Genomic DNA, 13,564 nt, shown 5'->3' with positions numbered 1-13,564 from the left:
CCTGGGCTGCAGGCTCTAAGTAGCCCTGAGAAAGAGTAGGGAGGTGGGAAGAGCAAAGGGAGACACTGGGGTGAACACCTAACATTTCCCTGCCATAGGTGTGGATTGTTATTCCAGGAGCAGACATGGTGGGCACAGGGGAAAATCCAGGTGTTTGTATTGAGGCTAAAAAAATAAAAGAAATGTCCTCAGAGTCTTGTGCTATTGCCACAGTCCTTCGGCCAGCGCTAGGCCAGACCCCGAAGACGCCACCAGGGGCCCTAGCAACATCAGCTCACACAGGACGTGACCGGAAGGCTCGGGGAAGCCTCCTCCAGGCAGCTAGCACCCCATAGGTGCCCGTCCGCCTCCTGTGCCAGTGCTGGCCGACGATGAAGCAGAGTAGGACAGATGTCACAAATAAGAACAGCAGTATCGACACCACTACGATAATGATGACCATCTGGTTGTCCTGCATGGGCTCTGGGGGAGGGAGAGGCGAGGGTCTTAGAGATCTTCAGGTGCCCCAGGCAGTCTACCCATCATTCCTTGCCCACTGTCAGCTCGAGAGCAGACACCAGTGGCCTAAGGCGTCTACCTTCAGAATGACATCTAAGAGGAAGACCTCCGCTCTGGGCCATCAGGCAGGGCAGATGTCCTCTCCCAGCGTCCCCTGACGCCGCTATGTAGTGGCTGGCCACCGTGGCCTGGAGGATGCCATGGTCAGGTTTAGACCGTGCCCTTCTCAGGCAGAGCTGAGTGAGCTTCAGGCTTTGGCCGTCGAGAGTCACAGAACAGCGATGTTCTGGAGAACCTGTGGGCTAGCCAGCCAGCCAGCCTTCTCTTTGTAGGAAGGAGCCATAACTAGAGAGAGCTCACTGCATGGTCAAGGCCACACAGCTCCATAATGGCCAAGCCAGCTAGTTGAGCCCACCTGGCTTCTGGAAAAGTTAGGGTCCAGCTTGGAACTTGGAGACCCAGGAAGTCAGGGGGAGCCCCCAGGATCGTGCATGTACAACCAACCACCTGAGAATGGGGCTCATGGGTTTTCTTTCCCCAAGGGAACAAGAAGGAGGGCTACCTCAAACCCTCCAGGCCTGCAGGGTCTCCTTACCGTAGACTTCAAGGACCTGGGATTCTGAGGTGCTGCGGATGATGTACCCGCCATAGGGCCGCAGGTCCATCACAGCCTGGCAGGAGAAATTGTGGCCATCCTTTTTGAGAGCTGTGCTGTTGAATGTGGCTGTGACTTCTTGGGGGTCGGTTTCAGCTCCCCCAAAGGTCTGGTTCTGCAGGGTCTCTCTGCCACGGAGCAGAGATAGGGTGAGGCTCTCGAGCGGCTTCACAGCGGACACCTTGCACTCAATGGTGAAGACTTCACCCACAAACACCCGAGGGGGATGCAGCTTTACTGTGACCCAAGCTGGAGGCTCTGCAGGAGACATAAGAGGAAGGCCAGTTGGGATGGAGCTGCAGGTCCAGCCTGGCCAGGGCCCATTTCCTGGTATCCCATATCCCTAGCCAAGGAGAGAAAATGGGTTTGGCCTGATCATTGGAAGAAGCAGCAGGAGGAAGAGAAGTAGAGACTGGAGGGATGCTAGCTCTGTGGATGAGATTTGGAAAAGAGAAAAGGGGTCTACGAAAAGGAGATGCAGAAATGGTACAGCCAACTAGAAGGATATCAAAAACATCTGGGCTCGTGCAGTGGTGGCGCACGCCTTTGATCCTGGTGCTCTGGAGGCAGAGGCAGGTGGATCTCTTGAGTTTGAAGCCAGCCTGGTTTACAGAGGGAGTTCCAGAACAGCCAGGGCTACACAGAGAAACCCTGTCTCAAAAATAAAACAAACACCCCCACCCCCACCCCCACCCGCCAAACGTGGGCCTTTTTCCATCCCCTCCAGATATTAAACACCAATTTCAAATTAAACACCTGGACCAGCAGGGGGTATAGCTCAGTGGTAGAGCATTTGACTGCAGATCAAGAGGTCCCTGGTTCAAATCCAGGTGCCCCCTTACCCTCCTGTTGGTATGGGTTGACCTTTGGGGGCTGGAGAGATGGCTCAGTGGTTAAGAGTATTGACTGCTCTTCCAGAGGACCTGGGTTCAATTCCCAGCACCCACATGGCAGCTCACAACTGTCTTCAACTCCAGTTCTAGGGAATCTGGCACCCTCAAACAGGTATACATGCACTCAAAACACCAATAAATAAAATAAATTATAAAAAACAAACAAACAAACAAACAAACAAAAAACACCTGGGTGGTTGTGTGGCAGGCATTTGGATCAGGGAGCTGTAGGCCTCCTCATGAAGCCGGGTGGGGAGTCAGGTTTGCGTCACATCTCCAGTCAGTTTCAATACCATGTTATTCCAGATCCACTGAATGAGGACTATGGTGGTACCTGGGTTCCCTTCTCAACTAAAGCCTTTCCTCCACTCACCCCTACTCCACCTAGGACTTGGGATGTCTTTCTATTCTTTGATTCACCAATGTCAGTAATGCGTCCTGGGGTAATCCCAGCACTCGGGGAGGCAGAGGCAGGTGGATCGCTGTGAGTTGGAGGCCAGCCTGGTCTACAAAGAGAGCTTTAGGACAGCCAGGGCCACACAGAGAAACCCTGTCTCAAAAAACAGCAGCCACAAAAAAACCCTTCACAGTCTGCTTCTGAGGTACAGGAGGACTCATGGAGTCCAGCCAAGGGTGTAAGCAGATCCCGGCCCCACAGGCCTGGCCTGCTTGTGGCTCAGGAGCCCAGGGAGGTGAGGACCGTGCTGAGAAGACTAGGATCCGTCACTGAGCAGTGTGGGGACTGTGTGGGTGGCACAGGCCCTGCCCTGGGGAGCAGACACTCACGGTATACTCTGATTCTGAAGCTCTTCGATTCCTGTTTTTCCACACAGTTGAAGTAACACAGAAGGTCCACGTCTTCGGAGATGTTTGAGACTAAGAACTGTTTCCACTTCCCTTGGGGGTGCTCATCCAACTTTGTCTTGAGCAGGGAGGTCTCCAGACCACCCGATTCCGGGGCCTCACAGTTGGTGCTGCAGTTGACTTTCCAAGAGTCTGTGCTTTCTACTATTTGCTTCTCGGACCAGAAGTAGACCTTAAACGCCTCCTCACCAGACCCTGTAAGACCAAAAGCACTAGGTGGCACATGTTGCTGATGTCTGCCCTGGGCTGTTTATTATCAGCGATTGTAATTAAGGCTCAGCTCACCTGTGGGCCTTTTGCCCCATTCCCAGGTCAGGCCTATAGAGGCTGCCACCCAGGGACTACCCGTGTTCTTTCCCCCAGGCCTTTTGTCAGTCAGCCCTAGCTCAGTCTTCCTCAAGCCTGTCTTTGGCTTCCTGTCATGAACACACCTCTGAGAAGGAAGGTGAGCAATGAGTGCACGAAATCACAGAAAACCACCAGGATGCTCCAGGGAAAGGGAGTGGAGGGACGTCACTTTTAATACTGCGGTTAATAAGAGATAATGGTGATGACCTTGAGCAAAGATGAAGGCAGGTAGTGAACCTTGCATGTGCTGTGGGAGCGTATTCCAGATAAAGGGATCTGCTGGCTCAGAGAGCCTCCATGGGAGCATGCTTACACGAAGCAACAGAGAACCAGAATGGCCAGAGCTAAGCTAGGAAGAGGAACATTTAGAGACAAGGCCAGAAAAGCACCAGGCCACCATGAGAAGGACCGGTTGCACTAATGGCTCATAATTTACATCGATGCTCCTTAGACATTTTGGAGCCTCTAGAAGGCTGGGCCTGAGTTTTTCATGTTTCTCTTCATTCTGACCACAAAGCCCTGTGCAGGACGGATTTGGGGTCTACCAGGGTAAGAAGATGAGACCCTCATTGCTCGCTTCCACTCTGTGAGGATGTCCTCACCGAGCCCGTGTTTTCTACCTCCCCACACGGGGACCTCAGCATGTAATAAAGTGGTAAGAGGGCTTTCCATGTAGAGACAGTGCTGGATTTGAATTCAACATTCGCCGTGCCTGGGCTGGGCAGCCTGGGGTTGGACACGCTCTTTCTTTCTTTTTTTTTTTTTTTTTTTAAATAACTTACCTAATTTTATTTTATGTGTATTGGGGTAAGGGTATCAGAACAGAACTGGAGTTACAGACAGTTGAGAGCTACCATGTGATTGCTGGGAATTGAACCCAGGACCTTTGGAGGAGCAGCCAGTACTCTTAACCACTAAGCCATCTCTCCAGCCCCTGGACATGCTCTTTCTGTGAGCCTCGGTTTCTTCACTTGTTAAGAGGGCTAATGTGCCCTCCCCTGGGTCCTGAGTGCAACCAGGCTTGAAAACATTTGGCAGAGCGTCTAAGGCATAGGGCCTTCAGCGTGTCCTGGCCATTTCTTTCCAGGTCTCCTCGGCCCCCTCAAAAGGGTTTCATTTTCACTTCGCTGTCCTAGTGAGCACAGTTATCTTCTGCTGCCCTCTGCTGTCCACTGGGCCCCCTTGGCACACTGCCTCCTCTTCACTCAGACCCTGGCATCCCTTCCTGAGTCTCCCTTTTACCCACTGCTCACCATCCAACCTTGCTAGCCTGTCATGTCAACACTCCTAGAGCTCTGGGGCTTGCTCCATCTAGTAACCAAGAAGCTAGAACCAAGACTCATTTGATAACCATGATTCTAGTCACGTGTCCGTACCTATGGTGGAGAGGCCCCTGTGGCCTGGATGCCTCCCTCCTCAACCCGAAACCCAAGGAATAGTGCAAAACTCCCCACCCTGAGATGCCACGTGCTGGGAACCCCAGGGCCCAGCTTACCTGGACAACACAGCAGGGAAAGAAGAGTTAGAGATAGGCTCCAGCAAGCGAAAGAAGACATCTCAGGCGGGGTTGGTGGAGTCTGTGGGCTCCGGGGACACAGCTGGCGACTGCCTGGAGGGAAACGGGGAGATGGACACCACAGGTCCAGGGACTGAAGGCTGGAGCTCCGGACTCAAATCCGTAGTGTCCTCTGAACCAATGATCTCATTTCCTCTCATTATCTGAGATCAGGAAGCCATAGGCCCAGACCAGCTCCCAAGCCTTCAGGCCCTCAAGAATTCAGGCAGAGGAAGCCAGGAAGCAGCTGATAAGCACGGGGGCAACATGGTCCTCCCACGTGGCTCACTCCAGGCGCAGGGTTAGGAAAACAATGGGAGCACACATGCAGGGAAGCAAGTATGGCTTGAACAAATACACGCATGTACATATTATACATGCATGTGCTTACGTGTGTGTGTGTGTGTGTGTGTACGTGGAATTCCTATCTCCGTGCATGAGGCAGAATGAAGCCTCCAAGGCTCAGATCTGGGAAACTCTGAATTCTACCGGGCCTTTGTTGGAGTCATCTCTGGGGTTAGAACACAGTCATGTTGTAATCTGCTCATGCCCTGCATGTCTGCACACCCTATAATGTCTTGCTTAGGTTCCCAGCCAAGACTAACCCTAACTCAGCCAACACAGGGCTCAGAGACTGCAAAAGGGCAGCCCATAGACTTCAGTGGCTCAGGCCCAGAGGTCAAGGAACAGTGGCTACAACCTATTTCCAAATCCTAGGCCCTTTCATGGGCTGACATAGCGTCTTCCTGTCCATCTACCCTCCAGATGGGGCCTTGGTCTGGGAAGGTTAGAGCCTGAAGCTTTGTAGGCAGGCTTTTCCGCAGCCAGTGGTCTCTGATGGGATAGAGGACTTCCCATGTGATGCTCTACTCACCATAGAGCTCACCTTACTCAGTTCTGTCCTAGAACCTGGGGGACGGGCAGGCAAAGGCAGGCCTCTTTGCTTTCGAGGTGGAATCCCAGAAAGGGCCTATTCGAAGGAAGTACCAGGGTTTTGAGGGCTCATTGCCTGAGCTCAGGAAGCCAGGTAAAAGGTGAGCTCCCAGACCATCACGCCCTCTGGATCTGAAGCCTCAACAGCTCAACCTGTGAGCCAGGTTCCTGGGCTGGAGGGCACGGTGATGTCCTGCCTTCCCACAGCACTGAGTCCTGAGTCATGGCTGCTGTGCACAGCTATCTAGCGTAGATGTTATCAGCCTGGATCCAGGGAAGTTCCTGCATGAGGCTGTTGGGCTTTGAGGTCATGCCAGAAGAAAGGCAAAGGCAGAGTAGGGAGAGAAAAGAGGGAGAAGTGGAGTGGGGCTGGGGGTGGGGTGGGGTTCTGATCTCACTCGAGGCTGACAAGAGTGAGGAGAGCAGGGCACCGTACAGCCAGGAGGGTTTGGGTGGTAAGATGGGGACTGGCCTCCTCTGGGCAAAAATACTGATAATGATGATGTGATAATAATACAGCAACACAGACAGATGTTACCTAGGGAGGAAACAAGGTCTTCTTTCATTTTGGGGTGCTGGTAACTAGGTGCGGCAGCTTCACCCATGCTAGGAGGCGCTCAGGGTCGCTTCCCTAGCACCCTTTGTGCTTTTCATCCTGAGACAGGGTCCCACGAAGTGGTCCACACTGGCCCTGGCTCGCTTGGTAGTTCAAGTTCAGAGAAATCTGTCATCGGGCAATTTGTGGTGGTGAGAGCATTATAGTGTGTCTGCACAAACCTAGATGTACAGGGTATGTCACGTACACAGTTATACAGGCTGTACTTGAACACAACTGCAGCCCAGTAGTCCGAGCAGGGAGCACTGCAGTGTGTACAATGTTATGATGGCTATGTCGTCTCTAGGTGGTATGAATTTTCTAGCTCCAGTGTAATCTTCTGGGACTCCTGGCTGTCCATGGGAACCGTCGTTAAGGGTAATGTTGTCTTGGGGCACGTGGGCGTACCTACTTCAGGCTGGTGACCGTCAAAGCATTGGATAAACAATGACTGTTTATACAATTGCTTATACAATTATTGTATAAACTAATTACTCCCAAACAAGCTCCGGCTGTCCTCATCTCCTAGGAGGAACTGAGACACGGAGAGGCTAAGTTGCCTGACCAAGGTCACATAACCAGGAAAGAGTGCCGTCTCTGGGAGTGACGGGCAGCTGTGGTAGCTGAGGAGGGGCAAAGGAAGTTAATGGTGGGAGGGGCATGCAAGGCAGAGGGCCGGATGAAACTTCCAGAAAGGGCTCAAAAAACCTGAAAGCAAATAACCATGCCCAGAGCAGCTGTGGAAACACAGCAGGGTGAGAAAAAGACATCACACAACAGCAAGAGAAGAGGGGCTTCGGGGTTGGGAAGGCAGGTGGGGGTTATCTTAGCGGTGGTTTCATTTTGTCAGGTTGGTTTCGAACATTAGTTGCAGAACAATGCAAATGTGCTTGGCTGCAGATAAAGAAGCAAACGGGTACACCAAATACATACATATATTCATAGTCACAATTAAAAAAATAAGTAAAAATAAGCCAGCACTTGGGAGGGACAGGCAGGCAGATCTCTGTGTTCAAGGCCAGCCTGGTCTACAGAGTGAGTTCCAGGATGACCAGGACTACACAAGGAAACTCTGTCTAGAAAAACCAGTAATTAAATAGGTAAATATAAATAGAAACCAGCCAGGTGCAGGGACTCAGTTGTATGAGGCCCAGTGCCGCTTGGATGGCTTGGATGGCTGAGACGGATGGAGGGCTATTTGAAGCCTGTGTAAGCTACTCTCAAACACCCCCCACACACACACAGTAATAAAGTCTATGAATAACGTTTGCCAAAAAGTAGGGAACAAAGTAAGCCAGATCTTAGAAAAATAAACTTTTCAGACTTCATCTGAGAAGAAGTCAAGAGTCTAAGCCCGGGCTCCTGAGATGGTCCACTCAGAGGGTAAAGACTCTTGCCACCAAGCCTGATGACCTGAGTTTTATCCCTGGGACTCGAGTGTGACAACTGACTCCTACAGGCTGTCCTCTGGTGTCTATGTGTGTGCTGTGGCAGGCTTGTGCCCCCTAAAAAAAAAGATGTAATAGCGTATAAGAGAGAGAGAATTTCTTTCCCAGATGACACACAGATTCAATGAAATTCCAGTGAATCCCAATAAGGTTGTATGGAAGTTGAAAGCTGATCATAAAGTGTTTGTGGGAGCATGAAAGGATCAAGACACTCTGGAAGAATAAGATGGGCCATTTGCTCCTTAAAGATTGAGATTTTAATATAAACTATCGGGGGGTGTAGGAAGATTAATTAGTGAGTCCTGGTTTCTAGAACCTAGAAACCCACCCCTGGCTAATACATGACAAAGGTGATAATACGTGAATGGCTGGGTAAAAGGAAGGCCCATCATGTGAGGCCGGGCGGATGGATTAGCCAGATGGGAAAGGGGGGCATGGGATCCCCACCTCACATCAATCGGAGAACTCAATTCCATTCACACGTGAAGGAGAACTTTATAAACAGCGACAGGGAGGCATATCGGGCTATTATGTCATTGGGGTAAGGTATTAGGCAACACTTAAGAACTGGCAACCATAAAGAACAGCGGCTCAATGCGTAGCGCACTTCCCTGGCACGCACAGGTCCTAGGCTCCATTCCCAGCACTGAAAAATAAACAGATTAAAGCGTTGGTAACCTAGATGTCAAAGTCACAACACGGCTTCAAGGAAAGAGGACATTACTAAACAGTAGCCAGGAAATTAAAAGGAAAACCATGTTGCCAAGTCGGCGGAGGTTATGAAAGCTGACAAGGTCAATTTCGGGAGAAATTTTAGGTCAGTGACAACTTTTTCAATTACTAGTGGGTGAGTATATTGGTCTCCCGGGGAACAACATTATCTTGAAAAACTGAAGAAAACCAGTCATTTTATTTTGTATTTTTATGTTTGTGGCCAGAAGAGGGTACTGGATGACCTGGAGTTAAGGTGATTGTGAGGTACTTGGGTGCTGGGAATGAAACTCCTCCTGTCCTCTGCAAGAGCAGCGGGCACCGCTGAGCCACCTTTCCAGGCCAGAGATAAGTAGTCAAGGCCCTATAACACACAGTTCCCCAACTAGCTATGCACACGTCCTGGAAGAGCTGCTGTGCTGAGACTCACACAAACATCCACTTCCTATTGTCTGTGCGACCTTTGGCAAACCAATCTCTGTATGTTTCTACCCCATCATCTGTAAAATGGGATTAATGAGAATATCTCCTTCATAGACTTGTGTGAAATAAATGAATTACTCCCCCCGCCACCACCTCGAGACAGGGTAGTCCAGGCTGGCCTTGAATCCGACATACAGTTGAAGCTGCCTTTGAACTCTTGGTCTTTTGTTCTTTACCACTCAAGTGCTAGGTTTACGGGTGGCTTAAATGAGTCAATGTGTTAAGACACTTGGAATGCGAGGTAACATGTGACTGTCTCACAAAATAAAAATGAGTATGTTTGTATGACCAAGTCCTTCAGAGAATACACTAACACAAAATTCTGGCAAGTGGGTGGGAAGAGGGTGGCCCTCTGGGAGCAGAGCCCATGTTTTAGTGACATGTCATCAACAGCCGTTATGCTGCCGTGCACCATGGTGACAGACACTGTCCCAGACACCTTCCTACACATTAAGTGCTCAGTTTTACCAAAAGAAGACAGAGGGCAAAGGAAAGTTCCTGCATGTCTGCAAGAGGAGGAGGCTGGGTGGCAACGTGGGCCACAGCTTTGCTGGGTCTCCTGTCACTGACGGCGTGGCTCCCACGTGGCTCACTGGAGGGAAGGGGACTGTGTCTTCCCAGGTCACACAGAGCCCACGTGGACCTGGGGGTAAGAAAGCCACGGCCCTGTACGGCTTTAATCCCAGCACTGAGATAAAATCAGGCAGAGCTCTGTGAGTTCCAGGCTGGCCAGGGCTGTTTCTAAATCTGCGGTGGACACCACCCTGATCAGGAAAGGGGGGAAGAAAGCTAAAAACAGGAAACAGTAAGGCGGGGCTGGGCACAAGGAAAACAAGAGCTTCAGAACCTCTGAGGGAGGGGCTCTCTCGGGGATCCCTGAAACCGCTGTGCTTACCAGAGCTGGGTGGGGAGCTGAGGCCTAGAGGGAGGAAGAGACCAGAATTCAGGCTTGGAAAGTCCAAGGTTCCCTGCTTCTGGGCTCGTTGGAGGGGAAGAGGGGAGGCCAGAGGCCATGACTTACCGTGTGGGGGTTCAGATGCTGGCATTTGGTGATCCTGCCGCAGTGTGGGGAGTGTGTGAATGTGTGAGCGCGAGTTTCTACAAGTTCAACATTTAACTCTCAGGGTCACGTGTTTCCTGTGCCCTGGTTTCTACACCAAATGAACATGACTAGCTCTATCACCCCCCCCACTGTCATAAAATATACCTAACACAATTTACTACTTTATCTACTTTCTCTTTTTTTTGAGGCAGGGCCCCCACCATAGACCAGGCTAGCCTCAAATTCAGTCTTCCAGGCACAGACTTTTGAGGGCTACCTAGGGTTATAAGCATGAGGCACGAGGCAGGAGGCACCATGCCTGGCCCTTTGAGCATTTTCAAACATACAGTTGTGTTGCTCTTGGTACATTCACCATGGGCCAGCTCCAGGACTTAACAGCTTTCCAAACGGAAACTCCAGACCCATGACAGTAATTCTCCATTCCTTCCCCAGCCCCTGAAAACTTCCACTTTATTTCCTGTCTCTGTGCTCGTCTCTGGGTCCTTTTGAGATTGCTTTTTTTTCAGTTTGGCTTCCCCGCTTCCCCTCGGACGAGCCCCCACAGCACGGAACTTCTGGACCCTTTGTAAGTGTCAAGCCTGAACTGTGGTAAACGCGGTGGGGGGAGGGCACCTCCCTCCTCCGTTTCCTCTGGGCTCATCCCGTGGTGGCATGTAGCAGAATGACCTTTTCTAAGGCCATTGTGTCCCACCATACACAATCACAGACCACACTTTTACCGTTCACCTGTCCCCAGCGGATACCTGTGGTAGCTTCCAGTTTCTTGGCTGCTGTAAACACTGTTGGTACGCACATGGCGCTCAAACTGCCCTTGCCTTGACACAGATTACTAGTGCGCTTGCTTACTTAGTGTGTGCACGGTCACGAATGCCCATGTGCATGACACACAGCGGAGGTCTGAGAACTGGTGGGAGGCAGGTCTCTCCCACCACGTGGGTCTCAGGGATGGAACTCGGGTCATCGGGTTCGACACACACCTTTAACTGCTGAGCCACGTGGTCAGCTCAAATACAGACCCGTTTTTATTCTCTCTTCCTCTCTGCCCCCCGGCCAACAGAAAGTGGGCATCTCATGTTCCCTGCAACAATGCTCTGTGCCCCTTGCCCAGGAACAGCACAGGCAAGGGACCACTGACCGAGAACTCTGAGATCGTGACCTAAACTAAAATCTTATCAGAGCGAGCAAGGTCCTCTTGAGAGACCCTTAGGTGACTCGGAGACCATCCCTGAAAGACGATGTTCACCTGAATTCCCTTCTCTTTGCTTGAAATGTGGCTGTCCCTTCTGTGAATGCACCGGCCGCTGCAGAAACGTGCCACTATATAGTATTACAGGACTGTGAATCTGAAAACAGTTAAAGGGCTGGGCAATCTTGGCTTTCAGTTCTTTGGGAACATACCCCAGGGCAGAATTGCTGTAGCAGCAAGTTACGGAAGAGTGGCTGTCTTGATGTGCAGTTTCTTGAGGCCTTCGACGGAATGAACCACTCACGGATCCTCTAGCTTTGTCCGGGTAGTAGCCCAGAACACTTCCTCTGGCTGTGTCCTGCACGCTACAAAAACCTGTTAGTGACTAAGAACCATCACCTCGGGTCTCTTCCTGTCTGTGGCCTCACTGACTCCAGCAGGAAGTTCGTAAGTCAGGTGCAGGGGTGGGTGCTGGGCAGCCAGCCAGTCAGCTTCACTCAAAAGCAAAGGCTCTTGTTCCCGGGGGTCAGCTTCGCAATCCACACCAGTTAAAGTTCTGGCTCGGCAAAGCCACATATCAGATCTCACCAGCAGTACAGAAGCTTCCGGGCTGTGAGTGAATGCCAACCATGGATGCTGAGGGTCTGGAGCAATTTCACTTGGTGCTTTTGTGCCTCAGTTTCTCCAAAGCATCCCCTCCCAACCAAGACACAATTTCTCTGTGTAAACCAGGCTGGCCTGAACTCAAAGATCTACCTGCCTCTGACTCTTGGGTCCTGGGGCTAAATGCGTTTACCACAATGCCTGGCCTCAAAATAGTTTTTTAAAAATATCCTGCCACACTGGGGACTCACGTGACCATCGTTTTAGCACATGTATTGTGGACATAAATTGGAGTGGACCTCTCTAACCGTCAGCGTCCTATTGTATGCTTTTTATTATCATTGTCAACACCTTAGGTATAATCAACTTGTAAAAATTATTTTATGTGTATAGGTCTGGGTACAGCACGCATACCTGGCATCCATGGAGGCTAGAAGAGGGCATCAGAGCCCCTGGACACGGAGTTACAGGTAGTTGTTAGCCGCCTGTGGGTGGTGGGAATTGAGCACTGGTCCTCTAGAAGAGCAGCTAATGCTCTTAACCAGTGAGCCTTCTCTCCAGCCCCAGTAATCAGTCTTAGAAAGGAGAAATATTTAGTTCAGTTTTAGAAGTTTCAGGTCCTAGGTGGTGGTGGAGCTTCTAGCAAGGGTGGTGTGTAGCGATGGTGGAAACCTGATGAAGGAGGCAGTCACACGGCAAGCCACTAAGCAAAGTCCTACGGTCCTTTTGACGTGGGACAGGACATATTCAGTACTGTGACGTCACACTCCTACTCCACATTGTAGGGCAATGGGGATGTCTATGCCTTTACTGGCTTAGCACGGGCACATTGTTAACTGTTCTAATTCTGAGTTGACCCCCTTTCTCCCACGGGGGCAGAGAGGTGAGGGAGAGGTCTACATATTGTTTTAGCAGAATGAGGAAGGGCTGTCAGTGTCAGCAACAGCCAACTAACCACAAGCCGAAAGCGAAGCAAGGTGTTGACGAGGGCAGAGAAGGCCAGCACTTCCTGGTGGACTAAGAGTCACTGCCCGGACCGCAAATGAGAGGCTGTGGGTCAGTTTGGAATCATGGGTTTACACAGAAAATTAACTTGTAAAACATCCATCAAGAGCTTGTAAGTAATAGGCACACAATGAGGTTTGGTTGCTACAACCGGTGTCTGGACACGCGCTTCTCTGTGTCCTTGTCAGTTGTGGAAGGACATAGTGGCACTTCCACTACTGCAGGGTTCACGGAGTGCCCACCTCCAGGACCACCCCTGCTCTACAAGAGAAAGGGTAGCATGTGCGCTGGTCAACATTAATTCTTACTAGGAAGAGCTTGTGGCTGTGGGTTACTTAGGAAACTATCGCTAACTAAGAAGCTGGGTTTAGAAAGCCCAGATCCCTGGGGGGAAAAGATGGCTCAGCGGTTAAGAGCACTGGCTGTTTTTTTCCAGAGGACCCGGGTTCAACCCACCACTCACTGGCCCACAACCGTGACACCAGTCCCGCGGGACCCCACACCTTCCTTGGCACTGCGGATATGTGGCGTGCAGGCAAAAACACCCATATACCTAAAAACAAACTAAATGAAACTACATAAAAAAGTGTTAGGAAAACAAGAAAGCTAGGTCTCTTGGTCTTCTTTGGTCTGGACCCCAGCTTCATTTCAGGGGGTCCCACCGCAGAATGTGGAGTCCAGTCAGCGTCCAGGCTGGGCATCCTAGTGGCCATGCTGATCAAGC

General features: G+C 51.0%; 1 protein-coding gene and 1 non-coding gene across 6 annotated transcripts; one reads left to right on the top strand and one right to left on the bottom strand.

Moving 5' to 3' along the window:
• Positions 1-140: 140 nt before the first annotated feature.
• Positions 141-11,588, bottom strand: Icam2 (intercellular adhesion molecule 2). Of its 5 annotated transcripts, XM_021634333.2 has the most exons (7): positions 10,005-10,089; positions 9,879-9,902; positions 8,237-8,435; positions 4,754-4,867; positions 2,833-3,105; positions 1,094-1,411; positions 141-462 (listed from the first exon to the last, which is right to left on the bottom strand). In XM_021634333.2, the coding sequence occupies exons 4-7, from the start codon at positions 4,812-4,814 to the stop codon at positions 275-277; spliced, it is 840 nt and encodes a 279-aa protein (XP_021490008.1). In that variant the 5' UTR covers positions 4,815-4,867; positions 8,237-8,435; positions 9,879-9,902; positions 10,005-10,089; the 3' UTR covers positions 141-274. The 5 variants fall into 5 exon arrangements, with proteins under 5 accessions (XP_021490008.1, XP_021490007.1, XP_021490009.1 ...); XM_021634332.2 differs by lacking the exon at positions 9,879-9,902 and having other exon boundaries at positions 10,005-10,125; XM_021634334.2 differs by lacking the exons at positions 8,237-8,435; positions 9,879-9,902; positions 10,005-10,089 and adding an exon at positions 11,445-11,588.
• Positions 1,921-1,992, top strand: Trnac-gca (transfer RNA cysteine (anticodon GCA)). Its single transcript has one exon. It is a non-coding gene; the product is annotated as a tRNA-Cys (tRNA).
• Positions 11,589-13,564: the final 1,976 nt, after the last annotated feature.

The sequence above is a fragment of the Meriones unguiculatus genome, chromosome 7, assembly GCF_030254825.1.
Source record: "Meriones unguiculatus strain TT.TT164.6M chromosome 7, Bangor_MerUng_6.1, whole genome shotgun sequence".
Classification (NCBI taxonomy): Eukaryota; Metazoa; Chordata; class Mammalia; order Rodentia; family Muridae; genus Meriones; species Meriones unguiculatus.
This window is presented reverse-complemented; position numbering and strand designations above follow the sequence as displayed.

Excerpts from the sequence above, each read along its gene's own strand:
- Icam2 (XM_021634331.2), bottom strand. The coding sequence starts at position 10,029 with ATGCCAGCATCTGAACCCCCACACG. Across the intron at positions 3,106-4,753 it reads TTCCCTGCTGTGTTGTCCAG|GGTCTGGTGAGGAGGCGTTT; the intron begins GTAAGCTGGGCC and ends TTGGTCTTACAG. Across the intron at positions 1,412-2,832 it reads CTTCAGAATCAGAGTATACC|AGCCTCCAGCTTGGGTCACA; the intron begins GTGAGTGTCTGC and ends TGTCTCCTGCAG.